This window comes from Artemia sp. Qi Xiang Cuo, chromosome 11 (genome assembly GCF_049724085.1).
Source record: "Artemia sp. Qi Xiang Cuo chromosome 11, ASM4972408v1, whole genome shotgun sequence".
In the NCBI taxonomy this organism is placed as follows: Eukaryota; Metazoa; Arthropoda; class Branchiopoda; order Anostraca; family Artemiidae; genus Artemia; species Artemia sp. Qi Xiang Cuo.
This window is the reverse complement of record NC_142804.1, coordinates 65,965,495-65,990,153: the sequence shown is the minus strand read 5'-3', so window position 1 is coordinate 65,990,153 and position 24,659 is coordinate 65,965,495. Positions and strand designations below refer to the sequence as shown.

Here is a 24,659-nt window from a genome sequence, read left to right as displayed (position 1 = left end):
CAATGCAAAAAGGAAAGAATTACGTCCCTCATTACTACATCAACAGTAATTTAGCATTATGGTACTTTTGAAAGAGCTAAATTGCCACATTACCATTTATCATGGTTGAACAAATATCTATTCTGTTTTGCTCAAATCCAAAGTGTTAAAAGCTAAAATTATCAGCGACATTGTCATAGAGTTGCCTAAGTAATGAGCCAGGTACCTTCCATGAATTATACGTATATTTCCCCCCTCGGCCACTTCACACAGAAGAGGTGGTCGGGAAAAACTTAGAACGAGTTAATTCGTTTGAAAATTGAACGCTCCATTGCCCTTCTAAGAGTGAAAAATATCTGGGGGCTAACAGCCCCCCTTTCGTGCCTTTTCTCAACCCCCTCTCTCTCCACGTAACTACCAAAGACTTTCAATCACAACTTTAAGATAACCATTTTGTTCAGGAAAGTAGAAATATATGCCTTTGGGTGTGACATGTCTCCAATACAGTCCTGGAGCAAGGGCCATTAATTATTAAAGTTACTATTTGTTTATAGACAGGTTGTATAGTGAAAAAAATGGCTACGTTTAATCTTGGGTATCTAGTGGCTTGCAAATTTCAGGAATTATTCACAAAATCAAATTGCCTACTTTTCATAGAAGGGGGTGAGGGCTAGAGAGCCCAGAAAAAAGCCAAAAAATATTTTCTTCTTGATCAGTTTGAAAGCTATAGCCATAAGCCCTTGGGCAAAGAGGAACCTAATGCAACAAAAAATAAAATAATGTGCCGCCAAACGAACAATTTGGATCCAAAAAGGTGCCAAAGAACTTCTTTGGTGTTCGGCTCAAAACTAAAGGGCTATAACCAAGTCCTTGGACTGAGGGGGACTCCAAAGTAGAATGGAAAAATACGCAAAAAAATCGTTTCTTCCTAAGCGGTGCCCAAAAAAGGGCCAAAGAAACTGTCAAATAATTTTTCCCGGGTTACTTCACATGAAAGAGAGTTCAGAAAGGTGCCAGAAAACTTGTTCCCTAATCGGCCCAAAACCTTTTTCCTTAAGTCCTTGGGCTAAGGGGGACCCCAAAGAAGAAGGATAAATATGAAAAACTGCCTCCCTTCAGACTAAGGGCACAACTAAGAGCCAGAGAAGGGCTACAACATTCTCCCCCAGCCACTTCACATAGAAGATGTGGTTATAGAAACTTCGGAATGCGCTCCTTCAACTGGAAATCGACAGACCTAGTCTTCCTTTTGACGACCAAAAGGAATTGCAAGACAAATAAACTCCTCCTGTGCCCTTTTCAGCTCCCACCCCTTGAAATTCGATTGATATTGAATCAAGATTATGTCAGAAACCTCTATGTATACCTCCGTAATTGACATCACCACCAAAGCCCTGGCGGCAATAGTTTTAAATTATGCAAATTACTCGTTGTTCACAGACAGGATTTGCAAAAAAAGGCGGCCATGTTTTGTCTTCCTACCCAATCAACTAGGAGGTCACTGACATCGTTTTTTAGGCCATCATTTCCAGGGTATCCAAAGGGTATACTTCTGAATCGAAAGACGCTGACCCGAGTTTTCAAATTATGTAAATACCTCAGTGATAGCTTTGCGAACTGAGTTAAAACTTTCAAGGAGTATTGGGGTGGCCAAATAGACCGGAAACTTTGACTTTGAGGGTGGGCAGAGGTAAATTGAAAGACATTATCGCTACGCGTTAGCAAAAATTATTTTTTTACCCTAGCGTAGGGATTTCTAATTATATTGGCTTGATTTTTTGTATATCTGATGAAAAAAAAAAAACTAAAACCTAGCTACTGAATGTATCTAGATCATCGAAATAGTACGTCTGTAATATCTCGGGAACAGCTTTGGAAATGGAGCTGAAACTTTCAGTCACTGTTGGGAAAAGGAAGATGACGGGGGAGGTGTGACGCGATTACATGAACCTTTTTACTGGGGGAGAGAGAAGGGGCAAAATATTTTGTCTCCTATCAATAAGATATTTTTCTACTATGCGATTTTTTGGGACTTTTGACCTATTCACAAAAAGTAATGGGCATAATAGTAATGCATTTTTAATATCTTAGGAACCTTGAAGAGATCAAGTTGAAACTTTTAGGAATCTTCTTCTTTGAGGGGGGGGGGGTATGGTCCCTGACTTTTACCTTCAAATATTACGGTGAGAAGAATCATATTCCGTCTTAAATTTGGCGAAAAGATTTTCCACTTTTAGCCCATGTCGGGTTACCTAGGTTCTATTCACTGTAAAGTTACGATGTAAATTGAAAGACGTTATATGTATCCAGGTCATCATAGTAGGCACCCGTGATCCCCATGAACAGCTTGAAAGTTCAAAATAAAATTTTCAGGGGGTGTTGTGGGATCAAGTAAGTCACAAATTTTTACTGGAGGATTAAGAGCAGAGACAGAATTAAAGACACTATCAAGGTGATCAAAATAAAATTTATGCAATATCGTGGAACGGCTGGGGGGACGCAGCTGAAAATTTCACGTAGTGGGAGGGAACAAGGGTACAACATTTTTTTTGCAAAGGGAGCAGCTAAAAATTCCATGTCTCCAATCTGTTTAATGGTTTTGGACTATAAGCATTTACAGGAGTTAGAATCTGTTCATACCTAAAATAGCGAGGGAAATCAAAAGACACTATGCGGTACCAGGTTATTAAAATAAAATATATGAAATAACATGAGAAAAGTTTCGAGCATCAAACTAATTCTTTCAGAGAGTCTTAAGGGGCCAAGTGAAACTCAGATTTTGATTTGAGGGAGGGGGAAGAGACTTATTAACAATAAATCTTGGAATAAAAGTGAGGTCAAATTGATTCTTTGCGTTTTTTTATTGTGTTGATTGCTTCAAGATTTCAGGGCCTGTAGAAAAATTAGTTAAAATCTCTGGACCAAGGGAGCCTTTCTTAAGACAAAATAATTAAGGAATAAATTTTGCTTTTATTGATTTCTGAAGTCCCATTTTCTTTTTCTTTTAAGATAGTAAAGCAAAATCTTTTTAATAGACGACCTTGACACGTATTTATGTCGTATTTGTTCATATCTTTTCAAAATATGAACAAAGGCTCAAAAGATCAAAGTAGAAGTGCTACCGCGTCCGGGGAAGCCGACGACCCTTGTGATTTGATGATGATAAGGAATGAGAATGATGATGAATTTGCTACCGCGTACGGGGAAGCCGACGACCATAGGCCTAGGACGACTCCCAGACGGGATGAGAGTTTAATATCGGCGAAAAACTCTCAATATTGGTACACTAAATACCCGGACTTTAGCTAAACCTGGCAAAATGGATCTGGTGTTGAAAGAGATTAATAGATACAAGTGGGATATAGTCGGTATGTCTGAGACGCACCTTCCTCGAAACGGGTAAGAAAAACTTGGAACCACTTTCCTACTGTCAGGACGTTCTGATGGTGTCCATCGGCAGGGTGTCGGCTTCATCCTCTCTCCGGCCGCCAAAAGGTCACTAATGACTTTCACTCCTGTATCGGAGAGAATAGCGACCATCCGCCTGAAAGGGCCCATCAAAAATCTCTCAGTCGTCCAGATATTTGCCCCGGATTCAGCGCGTAGTGAAGAGGAGTGCGACCAATTCTACTTTTAGCTACAAAGCGTCGCTGACCAGATCCCCAAAAATGATATACTTATCGTGTTGGGTGACTTTAATGCGATAGTTGGCAGTTGCCATGCTGGTCGAAAAGATGTCATGGGCCCACACGGACATGGCCGTCTTTTGCAAGGGGAGAACGGCTTATTGACTTCTGCTGGGAGAATGAACTCTACATCACTAATACCGCTTTTAAGCACAGACACCGCCGAAAGGTAACATGGAGATCCTCTGATGGAGTCACTGAAAATATGATCGACTACGTCCTGATATCCAAACGTTGTAGGTCACCTGTAAGGGACACTGTCTCACCAACTGGTGTAGATTTTGACTCGGGCCGCACGCTCTTGACGTCCAAAATCAAGTTGAGCTTGAAACATCTCCAAAAAATCACACAAATCCGAAGCTTTCTAACGGAACTCCACCAAAAACCCACCAAAAAAGGCACATATAACTCTAGCCTGTCTACAAAATTTCGTGACATCCTGAGTACTTCCAATCCACTCGCATCTCCCGAAGAGATTGATCGCTTGGCTGAACATGCCACCTCTGCAATCCTCGAGACTGCAAGCAACATCCATGGTAGAAAAGCCAAAGATGAAAAGCCTTGGACCACTGAAGAAATAATTCGATTATGTGACCAGAAACACCTACATAACAACAAATCTGACTGAAGCAGCCGAGACACCTATAAACATCTCAAACAGAAAGTTGACCGTGAAATGAGGAAGGCATTCCGCAGGCATATCGCCGAAAGTGCAAGGACTGTGAAACCCAGTTCAAGAAAGGCAACAGCCACAACCTCTTCAAAACAGTCAGCGAGCTATCATCCAAAAAAGATCCCTCAACTTCCGTAATCCTAGACAAACAGGGGAACATCAGTGAAGCCAAGATGAAGCTCGAACGATGGAAGGAATACTTTAAGGAGAAACTGAACCCTGAAGTAATGACCGACCCAAATGTCCTAAAATCCTTCCCAATCATAGATCGAGACACCCCTCCACCTCCGCTTAGAAGCGAGACCGAAGTGGCTATAGAATCCCTAAAGCGAGGCAAAGTTCCGGGGCCAGACGGTGTCACTGCTGAACGGATAAATGATTGTTCAGAAGACATTGTTGACCTAACCCAAAGTCCTTTGTCAACCCGATGGTCTAAAGGACACGTCCCGTATTAGTGGGGCAAGGCAGCAACAGTCCAAATATACAAAAAAGTCTCGAAGAAAGAATGTGACAACTACCGGACCATCAGCCTCACAAGCCACCAAACCAGAATCCTGACCGAGATCCTGCTTCGCAGAATTCAAGCAATCACCATCTCTGTTCTTGGCGAGTATCAAGCGGGCTTTCGATCGAAACGATCAACTATTGACCAAATCTTTACTGTGCCTCAGCTGATGGAGCGGTTCATTAAGTCTCGAAGAGACTTCTATTCGCTCTTTATTGACCTCTGAAAAGCCTTTGACCTAATATTGAGAAAAGCTTTGTGATATATTCTAGGAATCTACGGTGTCCCAGATGAAATAGCCAGAATCACTGAGGACATGTACAACCAATTTAAAAGTCAAATACTGACCACTGATTGGCTCTCTGGTGAATTCCCAATAACTTCCAGGATCCTACAAGGATGCATTCTCTCGCCACACTTGTTTAACCTGTTTCTGCATGACATCCTCTCCCTGATACCCGTCGAATATGGAGTCAGAATAGGAGGAATCTTAATTGACAAACTTGTATATGCGGATGATATCGTCCACATGTCCACTATCGCCCAAGAACTCCAGAGACAGGCTGAATGTATCTCCCAAGCAACAAAGCCGTTTTGTATGCATATTAACGCAAACAAGACCAAAATCATGGTCACATCACGATAGGAGATGACAACCCCCCCCCCCTCGATAGTAATAGACGGTGAACAAGTGGAAAGAGTCGATCAATTCCTTTTACCTCGGCAGTCTCTTAACAGCTGACAACTGCCACACTGTTGACAATAAACGCCACCTCGGTCTTGCTAGCTCTAGCTTCAAAAGACTATCAAAAATCTGGAAATCTAACCACCTTTCGAGCCATCTGAAAGTGCATCTATTCAACAGTCTGATCATACCCATTACTCTATATGGGTGTGAAACCTGGACAATAAAAGATGAAAACGAGCGCAACCTCCTTGCGTTCGAAATGGGATGTCTGCGCCGGATAGCCAAGATCAAATATACTGACCATATCACAAACGAAGAAGTCCGAAGAAGGATGAAGTCGCAAGACACTATCCGGAACAAAATTCGAAAACAGCACCTGCGCTGGTTCGGCCACGTAAAACGAATGAATCCCGAACGCCTACCCAAGATCGCGCTTGAAGGGACAACTGAAGGACTTAGACCACGGGGAAGACCGCGCAAAAGGTGGATCGAAAACTTTTACCGACAACGCATTGCCCAACTATCCCGAACCGCACATGACAGAACAGCATATCGAGCCCTAGTTCATCAGATTTCTTTGAAAGGAGTGGCCCCAAGACGTCCCATGAGGATGGATGGGACTTAAGTAAGTAGGTAAGTACACGTATTTATTTAAACAAACAAACAGTTACAACAAACTATGGAAAAATATTCTGCCATGAAAATGGTGGATTCAATGGTGAATTGCGTTTATTTTCAGGGTTGTCTACAGGATAAGGGTCAGATTGCTTAAACCCTTTAGAAGGCGAAAAGCTACGCTGATTTTCAATACATATTAATAATAATGTCCTCTCTCTAACCAACCATAGTTTTATGGCAAAAATATTATTTCAAATTAGAATGAAGATGAATAATCAAACATGAAGATATCAGAATATATAGCTATGGATAAAGAAATCAATCCTAAAGAAAAGATAATTTAAGACTAATAATCAATTCAGACCTATTACTAAATGAAATTACTTAAGCCTTCTGTATGCCCTAACGTCATTTACCCTTTGACCTGATCATCTCCAAAATAATTGATGTCGTGGAATCGATCAGAAAACTCCGAACGAAAATGCAGCTGGTCTCTGAAAAGAGCAGCAGTAAACATCCTGATGGATTGACAAATTTGAATAATCTGCATTTTTTCATTAAAAATTGACAAAACTAGAATTTTTCACCTTGCTTTTAAATGATTGTCATTGAAGTTTTAGCCGAAAGATAGCAAAACTGGTCTTGAATTCTTAAGGTATCCTAATACGAGTATTTTTCCCATCCTCTTTCTTAACAGTGTCCTTTTATAATATTTCTTAAAGAGCAAGGTATTGACTAGGGGGCGAACCCTCTAATATACGTATTAAAAATATAAGAATATAGAGGTTCGTTACGTAAGTTAATTCCTAAGTAATGTATATTTATTTCTAATAAAAACGTTCGTAAAAAAATTAAACAGATTTCGAGAAAGCCATTTAACCAAATAAAAGTAAAATTAATATTCAATTTTTTTTAATTATTCATGTACGTTGAGCCAAAATTAAAACCTGCATTAATTAAAAAACATTCAAAAATTAAATAAAAAAAACAAGTTTTTTTTAACTGAAAGTAAGGCACGACATTAAAACTTAAAAAGAACAGAAATTATTTCGTGTATGAAGGGGGCTATCCCCTCCTCAACGCCTCACTCTTTACGCTAAAGTTTGACTTTCTCACAACTCTATTTTTTTTTAAACAATGAAAAACTTTAGCGTAAAGAGCGAGGCGTTGAGGAGGGGACAGCCCCTTTCATATAAGGAATATTTTCTGTTCGTTTTAAGTTTTAACGTCGTTCCTTACTTTCAGTTAAAAAAACGTGTTTTTTTTTATTTAATTGCACTTAAAACAGGATGTTCCTCAATCAAATCATGATCATTCAAGAAATCTTTTGGGAATGCTTCAAGGTGGCTCAAAAATTAATCAATAAAATAACGCATTAAAATAACGTCAATTTTGAAGAGGGAAGGTCAATCGTCCTTACAAAAAGCCTCGTGCGCTGCTTTTAGCACAATTACTTCAGCAGCAACTACTCTTTCCCCGACAACTCTGATTACTGCTACAATGACTGTATCCTCTACCATGGGCGTAGGCAGCATATTGTATAGGTGGGGGCAGTCGAGAGTGGGATGGAGGGCCTTTTATCAACTGCTTGTCCAACCATCTGCTTTTTCAGCCATATCTAATGTAAATTTGAAGGTCTAGGGGAGGGGCAACTTCCCCCCTTGCCCCCCCTCCCTACGCCCATGTCTTCTACATCTAGTGCTATCATGTAACTAATTTTAATTAAAATTGCATGATATCTTAAATAAGACTTATCAACAAAGATTAATAACATTAATTCGTGTATATATCATATTTATATAAAACAGAACATAAAATAAATTTGAGTTAATTCAACGAAAAGTAAAAAGTGATACAAAACTTAACTAAGGACAAATCAACTCACATAAGAAGTCAACCTTAAAATAAGCAGAAATCACTGAAATTAGAAAAAATAAGACATAGAGCCAAAAAACGAAAATAAACTCCACCGAACAATAAATTAAAATTTATATAAAACAGAGAAATTGCTAAAAAAAAAAAAAAACGTAGAAAGCGTAGCATTGCCGTCTCTTCAATCCATCTTAACTTAAAAGTATCATTTCACATTACTGATAACTAAACAAACTTCTTAATTGAGTGTTATTTAGCCAGTACATCACTAATATATTTCATCAAAAATATATTGGTAAATTATATGCATTTTTTTCAAACAAGATTAAGAAGAATTTTTGTTCTTATTGTTATTATTAAGACTTGTAAATTAAAACTTTTTGGAATGTATTTCATTATGGTTAGAGTGAAAATGAACTGTGATAGTGGGCATCCCTGGGGTTGCAATACCAAAATATTTATTTGTGGTAATTCCTGTTCGGTTTAAGTTCTGAAATCATTGTTTTTACGATCCCTTTTCATTTTTGGTTTCATTTCTTCATTCATAGTAATTCCTCTTTGTTTAAAGTTTAACTTCTGAGTTAATTTTAACTCATTTAAAATTTTAATCTTCACTTCTTATTGCAAAGTTAGTTTTTCAAACTGAAATGTTTAAAAAACCATTTGTAACTTATTTATTATAGAAGTCTTGTGAGCCAAGAATGAGAAAATAAAAGCAGTATTTAATAGCGGAATTGTAGCCTAGGAAAACAAATTTAAAAGGTTGATTAAAAAGCTATAAAATATGCCCATGTTAAAGGAATGTTAGGCGCACAGACAAATGCTGTTTACCTTTAAAGTATGCCGAGTAACTTAAGATTAGTATTCACTTACGTTTAGTAAAGCCTCATCCATTTTCATCCTTTCTGGACCGTTTCCAATATTATTGGGGTATCCACCAATGGTGTCAGGCGGTATGGCATTTGAATCATTGGAAGATAGAGCTGCTGCATTTGGTTTTACCAAATTGGCCAAAGCGTTTCTCACTGCTTGTGATCCTCTATCCATACCTGATCAAAAGATAAAGATCACTTGGTAATTTTAGCTATTTAGATTCTATACTATTAACCAATTGTAATTGGCTAACCTAAAATTAGCCAGAACGTTTCTTACTGCTTATCATCTGCCCATGTCTAATCAAAAGATAAGAATCAGTTAGTAATTTTAACTAGTTAGATTTTATACTATTAGCCAATTGTAATTGGCTGACTTAAAATTAGCCAAAGCGTTTGTTACTGTTTGTGATCCTCTGTCCATGTTTGATCAAAAGATAAACATCAGCTAGAGATTTTAGCAAACTAAGTTTTATGCTATTAGCCAATTGTAATTGGCTAATCTAAAATTAGTCAAAGTGTTTCATAATGCACTGAGTCCTTTGTCAACACCTAATCAAGTGATAACCAGCAACTAATCAATCTCATATTATTTTTCAATAATAATTGGCTAAATTGAAATAAGTCAAAGCTTTTCCTACTGCTGGGGTTCCTCTATCCACACCTTATTAAGTGATGACTAGCAGTTAATGGATTACACATTATTAGTTAGCTATAATTGGCTAACCTAAAATAAGCCAAATTGTTCCCTATGGTATGTGGTCCTTTGTTCACACCTTACCATTCGATAACCAGCAATCAATGAATCTCAGAGCATTTACCAATTATAGCCCCAAATTTGCCAAAGCATTTCTAGCTGTTCATTATCCTTTCTCCATGCCTAATTAAGAGATAATCAGCAATGAATGGATCTCAATCAACGTTCTTAAAATTTATTAGACAACTTTCCTTCTATCTAGTAATATACTTAATCGTATTTCAGTCCTTTATCGATATATTTTTAACCAAACTTTATAGCATTAACCAATCCTATATAGATGTAAAAAGTCTATGATATTATTTTAATTTCTATTGAATTTGTCAGAAAAAGCAAGTAAATTAAATTAACTTGATATTTAAAGGAATATATTTATCATTATCCATAAGGGTATTGGCACCAGAAGGTTATAATAACGCTTCAGTACAAGAAACTGCGATATTGAAAACTCGAACTCTGTGATTTTCTGTCGAAGTAAGTGTAGTCAGAGAAAAGCTAGGCAAGAATCTCCCTAACAATGTTGTCACTGGGGTTGACTTGCACATCCTTTTTAAGAAGGGGAAGGGGGGCTTGAAAAGGGATCTTTTCCAAAAAAAGATGTCAAAATGTTTTCAATGTGGTGCCTTTGGCCTCCTCAAAGAAGCTGCCTCTGAGAAGATACTTATAATAATAATAATCTGTATTTAAAAGCCAACTAAAGCCATATACAAAAATACATACTAAAGAAAAATTACACTTCATTTGACATCCTTCCCATCAATACAAAATTTCCTACTGACACAATATAACGGGGAGTCCTAGACCTCATTAACTCACAAAGCAGTCTATCTTCCCCCTCCTGGATAATTAATCCCCTTAAATGAGATAGTTGCTTACACCGGAGGAGGAAATGGCCCAACCCATAATCATTTTCCCCACATATCAAGCAACTACACCCGACCTCCGGACCTTCCTTCTTTTTCCTTGCAACCTTAGAATAAATTGGCAGACAATTTGCTCGAATCTGAATCCAAATCCTCAAATACTTAATGGGCAATCCCAGCTTGAAATAAAACTCCTGACCAAAATTCTCTTTTACTTCTCTATACAAAGTAAGACTCGGAGATTTGTCCACAGCTGCTTGCCATAGTTGCCCTTCTTGGTCTTCAAGTCTTGCACTAAATTCCTTGAAGAACTTTTCATGATTCTCTGGCCCTTTTCCCTTCTCCCACGAACTTGAAAATCCATTCTCATCTAATATATTTACATTTTAGGTTGATGATTCAGATCTTATTAGAATTGAATAACAAAACAATCCTAAAGGAATACAAATGAATCTGCATTGTCAGTTTAATATACATATACTGATATTTAGTAATCGAAATGATAATATTGTTTAATTTATTAAAGTTATAAAAGTAAAAACATTTATATTTTTTTCAGTAAAGTGCAAATTATATTCTGGCCTTGGGAAGGCATAGGGGTTTTGAGCCCAACTTATATTAATTTCTGCTCGTTTTGAATTTGACCCGGTTATTTATTGTAATTTCTGCTCGTTTTAGGGTTTCATTTATTTATCGATGCTGATTTGTGGTAGTTTCACGCTTGGTAGATTATTTGATTTTATTTTTGCTCATATTTTGTTTAATGGAGTTCTTTACTTTTCTTTTAAAAACTTATTTTGTGGAAAAAGTTTTTTTAATTAATTTCTGTTTGTTTTATTTTGACATAGTCTTTTCAGAGAGAAAGAAAATGATACTTTAAATCTTTTCGTTTTTTAAGAATTTATAGTTTGGCTTGCTATTTGTACGCTGGAGAAAAATTTTCAGCAATTTAAAAAAAAATACACCCTCTTAAAAATCTGGACACAAATAGTAGTGTTTAATTTAGTTTCACACCTCCTCTAGTTGACCTGAAAGAGAGAACTTGATACCATTCGCAAAAAAATCTGTTTACTCTGTTTCATAGCTTGGATACACTTACGCTATTTTGATTTGGTTAAATATTAAGAGCAGAAGCAACCGAAAGTTTGAACATAATACCCTGAGTTGTTCTTGGGATACTGCTGAGATGCCTTATTGGAATTAGCATTAACACAGTACATTTTAATTCAATCTTATGGCAACATTTTGTTTTTAAACATAAAGTCAAATGGGAGTGTGGGCTTGGGAGAGGGTTTAGTTTCCCTCCAATCACTTTCGACTATTAAAAAAGGCATCAGCCCTTTCTATTTTCAGACGAATGAGCCCTTTTCGAAGTTCCTACGACAACTTCTTCGATACGAAGTGCCCTGGTCTAAACAACAACAACAACAAAATAATACATTATACCCACATCAATCTTTACTATAAAAATGTCAAGCCTTCCAATCACTTTCGACTATTAAAAAGGGCACTAGGCCTTTCGATTTCCAATTGAATGAGCCCTTTTTGAGTTTTACGACAACACTTCCTATAAAAACCTCATATACACCCAGGGCATAAATTACAACCCTTACTCTAAGGGCTGTGAGGGTTGTTGTCATTCTCTAAGGCCTAATTTCCAGAACTTTCAACTACGCTAAACAAAATGGCTATCTCAAAATTTTGATTGGATGTGTCTGGGATAATGGTGGGCGTAAGAGGGGCGTTAGTCTTTCTCCAATCACTTTCAACTATTAAAAAAGGCACTAGCCATTTCAATTTCCAATCAAATGAGCCCTTTTAAAGTTTCTACGACAGCGCTTTCAATAAAACCTTATATGCCCCCAGAGCATAACTTACAACCTTCGACCTGAGGGCCGGGGGGGGGGGTTGTCATCCTCAAAGTCCTAATTTCGAGAACTTTCTACTACGTTGAACAAAATGGCTACCTGAAAATTTTGACTGGATATTTTTGGGGTCAAAGGTGGGCGTGATTGGGGGGGTTAGTTACCCTCCAATCACTTTCAACTATTAAAAAGGGCACCGGCCCTCTCAATTTCCAATTGAATGATCCCCTTTTGAAGTTTTTACGACAACTTTGTCATTAAAAACCTTATATGCCCCCAGGTCATTACTTACAACCTTTGCCCTGGGGACTCTGGGGGGTTTGTCATCCTTAAATACATAATTTCCAGAACTTTCAACTACGTTGAACGAAATGGCTATCTCTAAACTTTGATTGAATGTGTTTGGGGGAATGATGGGCGTGAGAGGGGGGTTAATTACTCTCCACTCACTTTCGACTATTAAAAAGGGCAATTTCAATTTCCAATCAAATGAGCCCCTTTTGAAATTTCGACAACAACTTTCTATATATACCTTATATGCCCCCAGGGCATAACTTACAACCCTTGCACTGAGGGCTCTGATTGGGTTATCATCCTGAAAGACCTAATATTCAAAACTTTGGACTACGTTGAACAAAATGGATATGTCAAAATTTTGATTGGATGTGTTTGGGAAAACTGTGGGCGTGAGAGGGGGGTTAATTGCCCTTCAATCACTTTCGACTATCAAAAGGGCACTAACCCTTTCAATTTTCAATTGAATGAGCCCTTTTTGATGTTTTTACAACATCGCTTTCTATAAAACCTTACATTCTCTCAGGGCATAACTTACAACCCTTGCCTTTAGGGTTGTGTGGGGGGGGGGGGTGTCATCATTAGAGACCTAATTTCCAAAACTTTCAACTACGTTGAATAAAATGGCTATTTAAAAATTTTGATTGGATGTGCTTAGGGAAATGGTGAGCGTGAGAAGGGGGTTGCCCTCAAATCACTTTCGACTATTAAAAAAGGGCACTAGCCCTTTGAATTTCCAATCGAATGAGTCCTTTTCAATTTTCTACTACAAAGATTTCAATAAAAACCTTATATTCCCCCAGGGTATAACTTATTATCCTTGCCCTGAAGACTGTGGGGGGAGTGTCCTGCTCAAAGTTATAATTTCCTGAACTTTAAACTTCGTGGAAAAAAAGGGCTATCAACAAATTTTGATTGCATATGTTTGAGGAAATGGTGGGCATGAGATGGGTGCTAGTTGCCCTCCAGTCACTTTCGACTATTATAAAGGGCACTAACCACTCCAATTTCCAGTCGAATGAGCTCTTTTCGAAGTTTCTACGACAACTCCTTCGATACGAAGTGCCCGAGTATGGAGGAAAAAAGAAGACAATGTGGCGATATCGTTCTTTACTTAGGAATCGCTATTGCGCTGCCTATGATTCGTCAGAAAAATAACACTGTAGTACAAGGAACTGCAATATTGAAAAATCGTACTCCCCCCGGAGGGGGGAGAGAGAAAATATGTAATTTTCTGTCGAAGTAAGTTTAGTCAGAGACAGCTAGGCAAGAATCTTTCTAACAAAGTTATCACTGGGGTTGACAGGGAAGGTGGGCTTATAAAGGCACTTTTTCGAAAAAAATGTCTCAATGTGGGGCCTCTGGCCAAGATTTCTTCACTTTGCGCCAACCAGAACTGGTGACAGATGAGAAAGCAAATAATCACAGATCGAAAAAAGGATCATGCTTATCAATTTGACCTAGATAACTTGTAATTAGAATCAAAATAAGAATGTTTAAAAATTTAAAAGATAGACTAATAAATTTCGGACAGGTTTCAATTAAAGTGGTCTTGTGGGAGTGAGAGAACGTAGCCAAAATCTTAAATAAATCTTTTCTGGAGCTATAGGAGGGGGGAGAGGGATAGAGCCGAGGAAAAAATTATTTTTGAGGCTGGAAATTTTTATAATTAGATTTATTATGACCAGTAGCCACCTATGAGAAGACGCAAAATGTATTTAGTTCAAAATTTCAACTTCAACGTTGCCAAGGGGATTTATTCTTACAAATCCTCACTTTTTTTCATATAAATCAGAAGTAAAATACTTAGCTTGTGTGATAAAAGCCCAATTCTCTGCTCATAACATATAAAATCAATCTCTATTTTCTTTTGAAGGAATTCGTTCTGATTTTTTCAGTATACTGTAAGATTTTATTAAAAGTATTCTCTAGCTGCTAGATGATGGAGAAAACAAATGAAAATACTGTTAAAAATTAATCTTGTAGTGTGATATTTGGCAAGGATTGGTTTGGAGGATTTTCCTTAGACAGAAATTTTAGTTTGAACATATTTTTTTTTATTTGGATTCTTATTGTGCATAAGCTTGAGACATTCTCAATTCAATTTTTTTTGCATATTTTTTTCCTGAAAAAGAGAACTGGGTCTTAATTTCCAATTTACCTGGCGACAACTTCTTTCCTTTTATTCCTACTCATAGGAATCCTTTTATGTTTCCATCAAAGAAAGAAGTGGTAATCTAACAAAAAACTGTACATAAACTTGTCTTTAAAAGAGAAGGGAAAGCTCCCGCATTGCAGTAGCGTGTCAAACTAATTTTATTAAACCGCTGACACAATGGTTGCAGCGGTCGCAAGCACTTTATCTTTTATCGCCTTTATAATTTTGTTGAAAAGAAAGTAGTTGTATTTAGAGACTTTTAGTCGTTGTGTCTAGAGACTTTTAGTCGTAAGAGCTATACATGTCGTCACTGTTACACTTAAAGTCGTATCTGATAATTTCAAGCTTTTGAGGTAATTACCGAAAACCATTTGCCAAGCTGTTCTTAAAGCGAGGAGTAGCAGGATAATATAGATAAGGATTACCCTGTGGATCTTTTTTAAAAATAAATTTAAAAAAAACTTTCCGAAAAATAATTTTTTCAAAGAAAAGTAAAGGCCATTTTAAACTTAAGCTCAGGAGATACAAATACCTGTTAAAATCCAAACTCAAAACGACCAGAAATTACTATTAAGGAATAAATTAAACCCAACACGAAGAGAAATTAAATAAGCAATCATAGCAAAAAAAATATAACGATCAATGACGTATATGAATAGATGAATTCGGTATCGATTAATGATTAGGTCGAGCAATATAATCTACCTAACATTGAAAAAAAATATATTGTTCTGGAAGCATACAAAGGAATTAAACAGAACAGATATTAAATATACAATAAATGTAAACAAAGGTGTAATAGATATTAGTGTAAATGAATAAATAAATTATATATATATATATATATATATATATATATATTTTTATATATATATATATATATATATATATATATATATATATATATATATATATATATATATATATATATATATATATATATATATATATATATATATATATATATATATATATATATATATATATATATATATATATATATATATATATATATATATATATATATATATATATATATATATCAGTCACTACAATGGCTAAAGGTTGTATCTGACATTTTCAAACTTCTGAAACAATTGCCAAGGAGGTATCACCAAAGCAGTATAGTTCAGGAGAATCAAAGCATGATTGAACATATACTGCGCTAATTAAACAAAAATTAAATATAAAAAAAAGTTTTTTTTCAACTGATAGTAAGGAAGAAAATTGAAACTCAAACGAACAGAAACACGCTGTATATGAGGGAGGATGCCCTCAGCTCGTCGCTTGCTCGATACGCTAAAGTGTTTTAGTGCTTAAAAGTGCTTTTTATTCTGATTCAACGGTCATTGTCTCTCAGCAATCTGTCTTAAAGAATTGGGACAAAAAGTCTAACTGTAGCGTAAAGACCGAGGGATTGAGGAGGGGAAGGCTTCTTCATATAAGGAATAATTTCTGTTCGTTTTAAGTTTTATTATTACTCCTTAATTTTAGTTGAAAAAAATGTATTTAATATAACGTATTTAAATAATTTATGATCGTCTTTCAAATCATGCCCCGGCCTAACCAAAATATGATGTCCCATAATACCCCCATTTCTTGCAGTTAAATAGTATATTTTAAGAACTGTACATCAATTGGTGGTATCCCACTTTTCCAGTTTTTCTGCTTAAGAATTAAAACGTTGACGTACAATTAAAATTCTTCACAAAGTTAAAATATTTAGTCAAAATTTTCAATGAACAGTAGTTCGGTTAAATGTGTCCCTATTAATATTTTTACTACAAAAGTTTAGGTGGGCGGAAAAGCGGGTTAGTGTTCACACTGATGCATATGAGGAAGTACGTGAGGCCACACTCCAGGTTTTGTACCTCTGTGCCAGAGAGCATGTAAATGTAACATTTTCATGCTACATAGTAAGGATTATCGTAATAGAAGAAGCACTACCCCCCCCCCCCCGGAGCACCAATAATAAAGCTTAGATTGAATCTACCACCCACCACCCCCCGGACCAAATATTTTTCCGAAAATCAAAAGGAGTTAGATAGTAATTAACCTCCCCTCCCTCCCCAAAACTCATTCTATATTTATCTGAAGGCTCATTGACGGCTGGGATATTTAGGCATTCAAATGTATTCTTTGAGGTGCCTAACCTCCTTTCCTCCTACATATCCCAGTTTTAATTGTATGAAATACAAAGTAAATCTGTTTATTTACATGAAGTTTTGAAATAAATGTTACAAAAATGAAATTTTTGTAACGGAACGAACTTTAAGTAAGGAGCGAACCGGCTCAATAGTAACCGAAACTCTAAAAAAAACAAAATTTTGATACCAATAGATACATCAAGAGAATCAAATTTTTATGCTGATTTCAAATATATAAGCTTCATCATGTTTAGTCTTGACCATCAAAAGTTACGTGCCTGAGAAAATTTGCCTTATTTTCGAAAAAAGGGAGAAAGAACCCCTAAAAGTCGAGAAACTTCAATGAAAATCACATCATCAGATTCAGCGTATTAGAGAACCCTACTACAGAAGTTTCAAGGTTCTATCTGCAAAAATGTGGAATTTTGCATTTTTTGCAAGAAGAAAGATCACAGATGCGTGTTTATTTGTTGTTTTTTTTTTTCCCAGGGGTGATCGTATCGATCCAGTAGTCCTAGAACATCGTGACGGGGCTCATTCGAGCGTAAATTAAAAATTCTAGTGCCCTTTTTAAGTGACCAAAAAAATAGGAGGGCATCTTGGCCCCCTCCCACGCTCATTTTTTTCCGAAAGTCACCCAATCAAAATTTTGAGATAGCCATTTGTTCAGCATAGTCGAAATTCTAAAAAATATGTCTTTGAGGATGACTTCATCCACCCCAGTTTCCGGGGGAACGGCTGCAAGTTATGAACTTTGCCCATTGTTTGCATATAGTTTTGGTTAATGGGAAATATACAGACGTTTTCAGGAGGGATTTTTCTGGTGGGGGGAGGCTGGAGGAGAGGGTTTGGGGGGAGAATCTTTCCATGAAGGACGTTTCCTTGGGGGAAAGGACATTTCTATGAAGTGGTTGCCGAATTTCCCAGCATTATTTAAAAAACCATCAGAAATTAAATAAGACGAACAGAAATTATTACGTACATGAGGGGGTTCGCCCCCTAAGAAATACCTCACCCTTAAAGCTAAAGTTCTTTTTAGTACTTTTAAAAGAGCTATCTATTCTGATTAACCGGCCTTTGTGATTCAGGGGTTTCTGATTCGAACAAAATTCTAACTTTAGCGTAAAGTGCGAGGTATTGACTAGGGGTAAAATTCCCTAACATGCGTAATGATAACATACGAATATAGAAGTTCGTTACGTAAGTTAATTCGTAAGTTACGTCAGGACAAAATTTCGACAAAGGCATTTAGCAAAAAAAGCAAAGTTAATATGTAAATTTCGTTTTAATTATTCATGCACGGTGAGCCAAGATCAAAGCTGCATTAATTCAAGAACGTTCAGAAATTAAACAAAAAAAACAAATTTTTTAAACTGAAAGTAACGACCGACATTAAAAGTTAAAACGAAAAGAAATTATTCTGTATATGAAAGGGGCTGTCCCATCCTCAACGCCCCGCACTTTACGCTAAAGTTTTTTATTATTTTAAAAGTAAAGTTGTGAGACAAAGTCAAGCTTTAGCGTAAAGAGCGAGGCGTTGAGGAGGGGACAGCCCCTTTCACATACGGAATAATTTCTGTTCGTTTTAAGTTTTAATGTCGTTCCTTACTTTCAGTTTAAAAAACTTGTTTTTTTTTAATTAATCTGCCACAAGAATAAAGGCACCGTCCCGCAGCATCCTGCTTCAGGCTCAGTCGAAATGAAGGGTGATGTGAGATTAATTAACCCCGCATGTGCAGTAATGCAGTTTTTAGCAGTAGTAGGCGCCAAATTTAATAGAAAGAAGTGTGGATGAAAAATGAGCAAATTGCTCATAAAAATTGAGCAAAAAAGACTAAAACAGAAAGCACAAACAGCTTAAAAACGTATAGCTTTCATTTGAAGGCATAAATGCCTTTAGGATCCAACAGATCGTTAATTTTTGAATTTACACTGATGAAAAGTGATAACAAAAATGTTACTAATCAGTTTTGATACGTCATTATTATTGATACGTCATTATTGATACATCATCATTATTTATTATTCAACAAGGCAACACAAACAAAAAGGTTGTACTTTCCTAAAAACTTCTTTATTTGAAACAAACAAAAGGAAAATGTTAGGAAATAGTGGTTTTCAGGCTTGAATAGACCTAAGAAAGGGCCAGAAGGAAATTAAATGATTTAATAGAAAGAAGTGTTGATAACTTGGAAAGATATAGTTTTCCTTTGAAGGCATATTCGTCTTTGGGATCCAGCAGGTTGTTAATTTTTGAATGTTCACTGATGAAAAGTGATAACAAAAATGTTACTAATCAGTTTTGATACGTCATTATTATTGATACGTCATTATTGATACGTCATCATTATTTATTATTCAACAAGGCAACACAAACAAAAATGTTGTACTTTCCTAAAAACTTCATTATTTGAAACAAACAAAAGGAAAATGTTAGGAAATAGTGGTTTTCAGGCTTGAATAGACATAAGAAAGGGCCAAAAGGAAATGAAATGATTTAATAGAAAGAAGTGTGGATAACTTGGAAAGAAATAGCTTTCCTTTGAAGGTATAAATGCCTTTAGGATCCAACAGATCGTTAATTTTTGAATGTTCACTGATGAAAAGTGATAACAAAAATGTTACTAATCAGTTTTGATACGTCATTATTATTGATACGTCATTATTGATACGTCATCATTATTTATTATTCAACAAGGCAACACAAACAAAAAGGTTGTACTTTCCTAAAAACTTCATTATTTGAAACAAACAAAAGGCAAATGTTAGGAAATAGTGGTTTTCAGGCTTGAATAGACCTAAGAAAGGGCCAGAAGGAAATGAAATGATTTAATAGAAAGAAGTGTTGATAACTTGGAAAGATATAGTTTTCCTTTGAAGGCATATTCGTCTTTGGGATCCATGAGGTTTTTAATTTTTGAATGTTCACTGATGAAAAGTGATAACAAAAATGTTACTAATCAGTTTTGATACGTCATTATTATTGATACGTCATTATTGATACGTCATAATTATTTATTATTCAACAAATCAACACAAACAAAAAGGTTGTACTTTCCTAAAAACTTCGTTATTTGAAACAAACAAAATGAAAATGTTAGGAAATAGTGTTTTTCAGGCTTGAATAGACCTAAGAAAGGGCCAGAAGGAAATTAAATGATTTAATAGAAAGAAGTGTGGATAACTTGTAAAGATATAGCTTTCCTTTGAAGGTATAAATGCCTTTAGGATCCAACAGATCGTTAATTTTTGAATGTTCACTGATGAAAAGTGATAACAAAAATGTTACTAATCAGTTTTGATACGTCATTATTATTGATACGTCATTATTGATACGTCATCATTATCTATTATTCAACAAGGCAACACAAACAAAATTGTTGTACTTTCCTAAAAACTTCATTATTTGAAACAAAGAAAAGGCAAATGTTAGGAAACAGTGGTTTTCAGGCTTGAATAGACCTAAGAAAGGGCCAGAAGGAAATGAAATGATTTAATAGAAAGAAGTGTTGATAACTTGGAAAGATATAGTTTTCCTTTGAAGGCATATTCGTCTTTGGGATCCATGAGGTTTTTAATTTTTGAATGTTCACTGATGAAAAGTGATAACAAAACTGTTACTAATCAGTTTTGAGACGTCATTATTATTGATACGTCATTATTGATACGTCATAATTATTTATTATTCAACAAGTCAACACAAACAAAAAGGTTGTACTTTCCTAAAAACTTCTTTATTTGAAACAAACAAAATGAAAATGTTAGGAAATAGTGTTTTTCAGGCTTGAATAGACCTAAGAAAGGGCCAGAAGGAAATTAAATGATTTAATAGAAAGTAGTGTGGATAACTTGTAAATATATAGATTTCCTTTGAAGTTATAAATGCCTTTAGGATCCAACAGATCGTTAATTTTTGAATGTTCACTGATGAAAAGTGATAACAAAAATGTTACTAATCAGTTTTGATACGTCATTATTATTGATACGTCATTATTGATACGTCATCATTATCTATTATTCAACAAGGCAACACAAACAAAATTGTTGTACTTTCCTAAAAAATTCATTATTTGAAACAAACAAAAGGAAAATGTTAGGAAACAGTGGTTTTCAGGCTTGAATAGACCTAAGAAAGGGCCAGAAGGAAATGAAACGATTTAATAGAAAGAAGTGTGGATAACTTGGAAAGATATAGTTTTCCTTTGAAGGCATATTCGTCTTTGGGATCCAGCAGGTTGTTAATTTTTGAATCTTTACTGACGAAAAGCAGTAACAAATTTTACTAATTAGTTGTGACAAGTCATTTTCACGGTTCAACATGGCAACAAAAACAAAATTTGGTACTTTCCTAAAAACTTCATTATTTTAAAACAACCGAACAGAAAATCTTAGAAAATCGTAGTTTTCAGACTTGAATAAACCTAAGAAGGGCCCCGGAAGAAATGATTTTACTTTGATTGCCTTGGTACTGTAAATTAAATGGTTAAGACAAAAAACTAAGAAACAAGACCTAATGACAGTTAAATTCAGAGAAGAATATGGCGGGTATTTTGCAAACATAGGCAACAAGACGTCCTCGGCGCAGACGAATACGTAAAACTGGAAAGCTGATGACCAGGATTCGGACCATCACTCTTCATCGTTCCTCACAAACCTATTTCTTCTGAGCTATTTCAATAAAAAAATTCGTTCGAGCACTCCTTATCCAATTTATCAGACTAAATTTAACTTCCCCAGGTGAAATCCGCAAACAATAGTAACAAATACTTTTCCACCTATGTACCAAGGCCATAATCTACTATGGGGTAAGGGTGGAGCAACTGCCCCCTAGACTTCAGTTGGAATTTAGCGTCTTCGAGAATCTCGTCAAATGTAATACCTTTGCCTTTATGGTATAGCATGGCTCATTTTTCATTTTCCACTTGGTCATTTTCACTTGACTTGGGAAAGCAGTCTCCAACATTGCCCCGCCCCCAAGATTTTGACAAAATTCTGCCCCTGCCATGTACCAGCTGGAAAACTTATGGACTAATAGGCGAATAACAACAGCGATCAAGTGTACTCTACAGGAAAATAGCTTATTTACAGAGATCCCTGTAATTTAGCCGCTTTTCACTATTATTGTCCCTTTTTGCTCTCTGGCTTCTACATCATATTTGTTTTCCTTTTATGAAGTAGTTGGACTGATGTTTATTTACGACGTTACTTAGTTTTGCTTATTTTGCATTTTCTGGGGTTAACGGGTGTAATTTATTAAAACTAACTCAAGCCGTGTCAAGTAGCAAACCCTAAGGTTAAGTGTTAGGAATTGTCGGATAAGTATGCTCAAACGCATTCAAGATGGTGCTCCCTTGTCGCTGGGCTGTTGGGTACAGATTTACAGTCTCTATCAAGTGAAAAGAGGAACTCGAAAATTGCCTGAAGTAATTTACATAATTTAAATAAAACCAGAGCCTTGAATAAAACTTTTTAGGTGATTCGGCAATCTCTTCATCGGAGAGAAATTCCAATACAAATCCGGGACAGATAGAGGAAATCTGCCAAGTGAAACATTCTAGTTAGAGATATCACGTCTTTAAGAAATAAACAAATAGAAACGGAAGTTCCAGAAATGCTAAGGAACAAAAGGGGTCTCAGAAAAATTGTTCACAGATTTAATTACGGTCTAGCCGCAGAACACAAGTGTCGAAAAAAAGGAATTTTGGACATTGATTAAGACAAACATCACTACTCAGTTCCTGTTTTGTGTTAAGACAGAATTCGCCCCGACTCTTCTCAGGCAATCCAACTTAAGAAGCGAAAACTCTAGAAAGCCTAATATACCAGGCTGACATTTGATTGGTATAGGTTGTCCCTTTCTTAAGTTAGAACTCCCGCTCATAAGTGTGTAGTAGCATAGCTAGGGGAAGGGCAAGGTGGCTTCTTCCCCAGGAGCAACCTCTGAGGTGGTGCCAAACTTGTTTGTTCTTTGTCAATAATATGATCCATTTATGTTGTGGTAGTGATGAAGGGGGGGTGAAGATGAATTTCTCCCCAGACACTGAAAACCCTATCTACGGCTCTGACTAAAGGTTCAATTTTCTATCTTTATGTTATCAGAAACTTAATCTAGTTCGGTCATCTATTTTTCATCATTCTTTAAACATTTAGCAATAGGGGAGGGGAACAAATTTATAGGCTTTGATCCTTCTTCCTTTTCTTCTCTATATCTGAGAGGTTTATAATTTTTGAATATTTTCTTTTTTCATTTAGCAATAGGGGAGGGGGAAAATGTATAGGCTTTGATCCTTCTTCCTCTTCTTCTCTATATCTGAGAGGCTTATAATTTTGGAATATTTTTCTTTTTTCATTTAGCAATAGGGGAAGGGAACAAATTTATAGGCTTTGATCCTTCTTCCTCTTTTTCTCTATATCTGAGAGATTAATAATTTTGGAATATATTCTTTTTTCATTTAGTAATAGGGAGGGGAACAAATTTATAGGCTCTGATCCTTCTCCCTCTTCTTCTCTATATCTGAGAGGCTCATAATTTTGGAATATTTTCTTTTTTCAGTTAGTAATAGGGGAGGGGAATAAGTTTATAGACTTTGATCCTTCTTCCTCTTCTTCTTTATATCTGAGAGGTTCATAATTTTGGAATATTTTCTTTTTTCATTTAGCAATAGGGGAGGGAAACAAATGTATAGGTTTTGTTCCTCCTTCCTCCTCTTCCTCCTCTTTGATCCTTCTTCCTCTTCTTCTCTGTATCTAAGAGGTTCATAATTTTTGGAATATTTTCTTTTTTGGGAATATTTTCTCTTTTCATTTAGCAATAGGGGAGGGGAACAAATTTATAGGCTTTGTTCCTTCTTCCTCTTCTTTTCTGTATATGAGAGGTTCATAATTTTGAAATATTTTCTTTTCTGGACTATTTTCTTTTTCATTTAATAATAGGGGAAGGGAACAAATCTATAGGCTTTGATCCTTCTTCCTCTTCTTCTCTATATCTGAGAGGTTCATAATTTTGAAATATTTTCTTTTTTTGGAATATTTTCTTTTTCCATTTAGCAATAGGGGAGGGGAACAAACTTATATGCTTTGTTACTTCTTCCTCTTCTTTTCTATATCTGAGAGGTTCATAATTTTGGAATATTTTCTTTTTTTGGAATATTTTCTCTTTTCATTTAGCAATAAGGGAGGGGAACAAATTTATAGGCTTTGTTCCTTCTTCCTCTTCTTTTCTATATATGAGAGGTTCATAATTTTGGAATATTTTCTTTTTTCATTTAGTAATAGGGAGGGGAACAAATTTATAGGCTCTGATCCTTCTCCCTCTTCTTCTCTATATCTGAGAGGCTCATAATTTTGGAATATTTTCTTTTTTCAGTTAGCAATAGGGGAGGGGAATAAGTTTATAGGCTTTGATCCTTCTTCCTCTTCTTCTTTATATCTGAGAGGTTCATAATTTTGGAATATTTTCTTTTTTCATTTAGTAATAGGGGAGAGAAACAAATGTATAGGTTTTGTTCCTCCTTCCTCTTCTTCTGTATATCTGAGAGGTTCATAATTTTGGAATATTTTCTTTTTTGGAATATTTTTTTTTTAATTTAGCAATAGGGGATGGGAACAAATTTATAGGCTTTGATCCTTCTTCCTCTTCTTCTTTACATCTAAGAGGTTCATAATTTTGGAATATTTTCTTT

General features: G+C 35.8%; 1 protein-coding gene across 1 annotated transcript in view; it reads right to left on the bottom strand.

Moving 5' to 3' along the window:
* jp (junctophilin) overlaps nucleotides 1-24,659 on the bottom strand; it is a 403,025-nt gene that overhangs the window by 69,878 nt on the left and 308,488 nt on the right. The window contains exon 7 of the mRNA XM_089096954.1: nucleotides 8,895-9,070. Coding sequence (XP_088953080.1) covers nucleotides 8,895-9,070 — 176 coding nt within the window. The remainder of the gene's footprint in view (nucleotides 1-8,894; nucleotides 9,071-24,659) is intronic.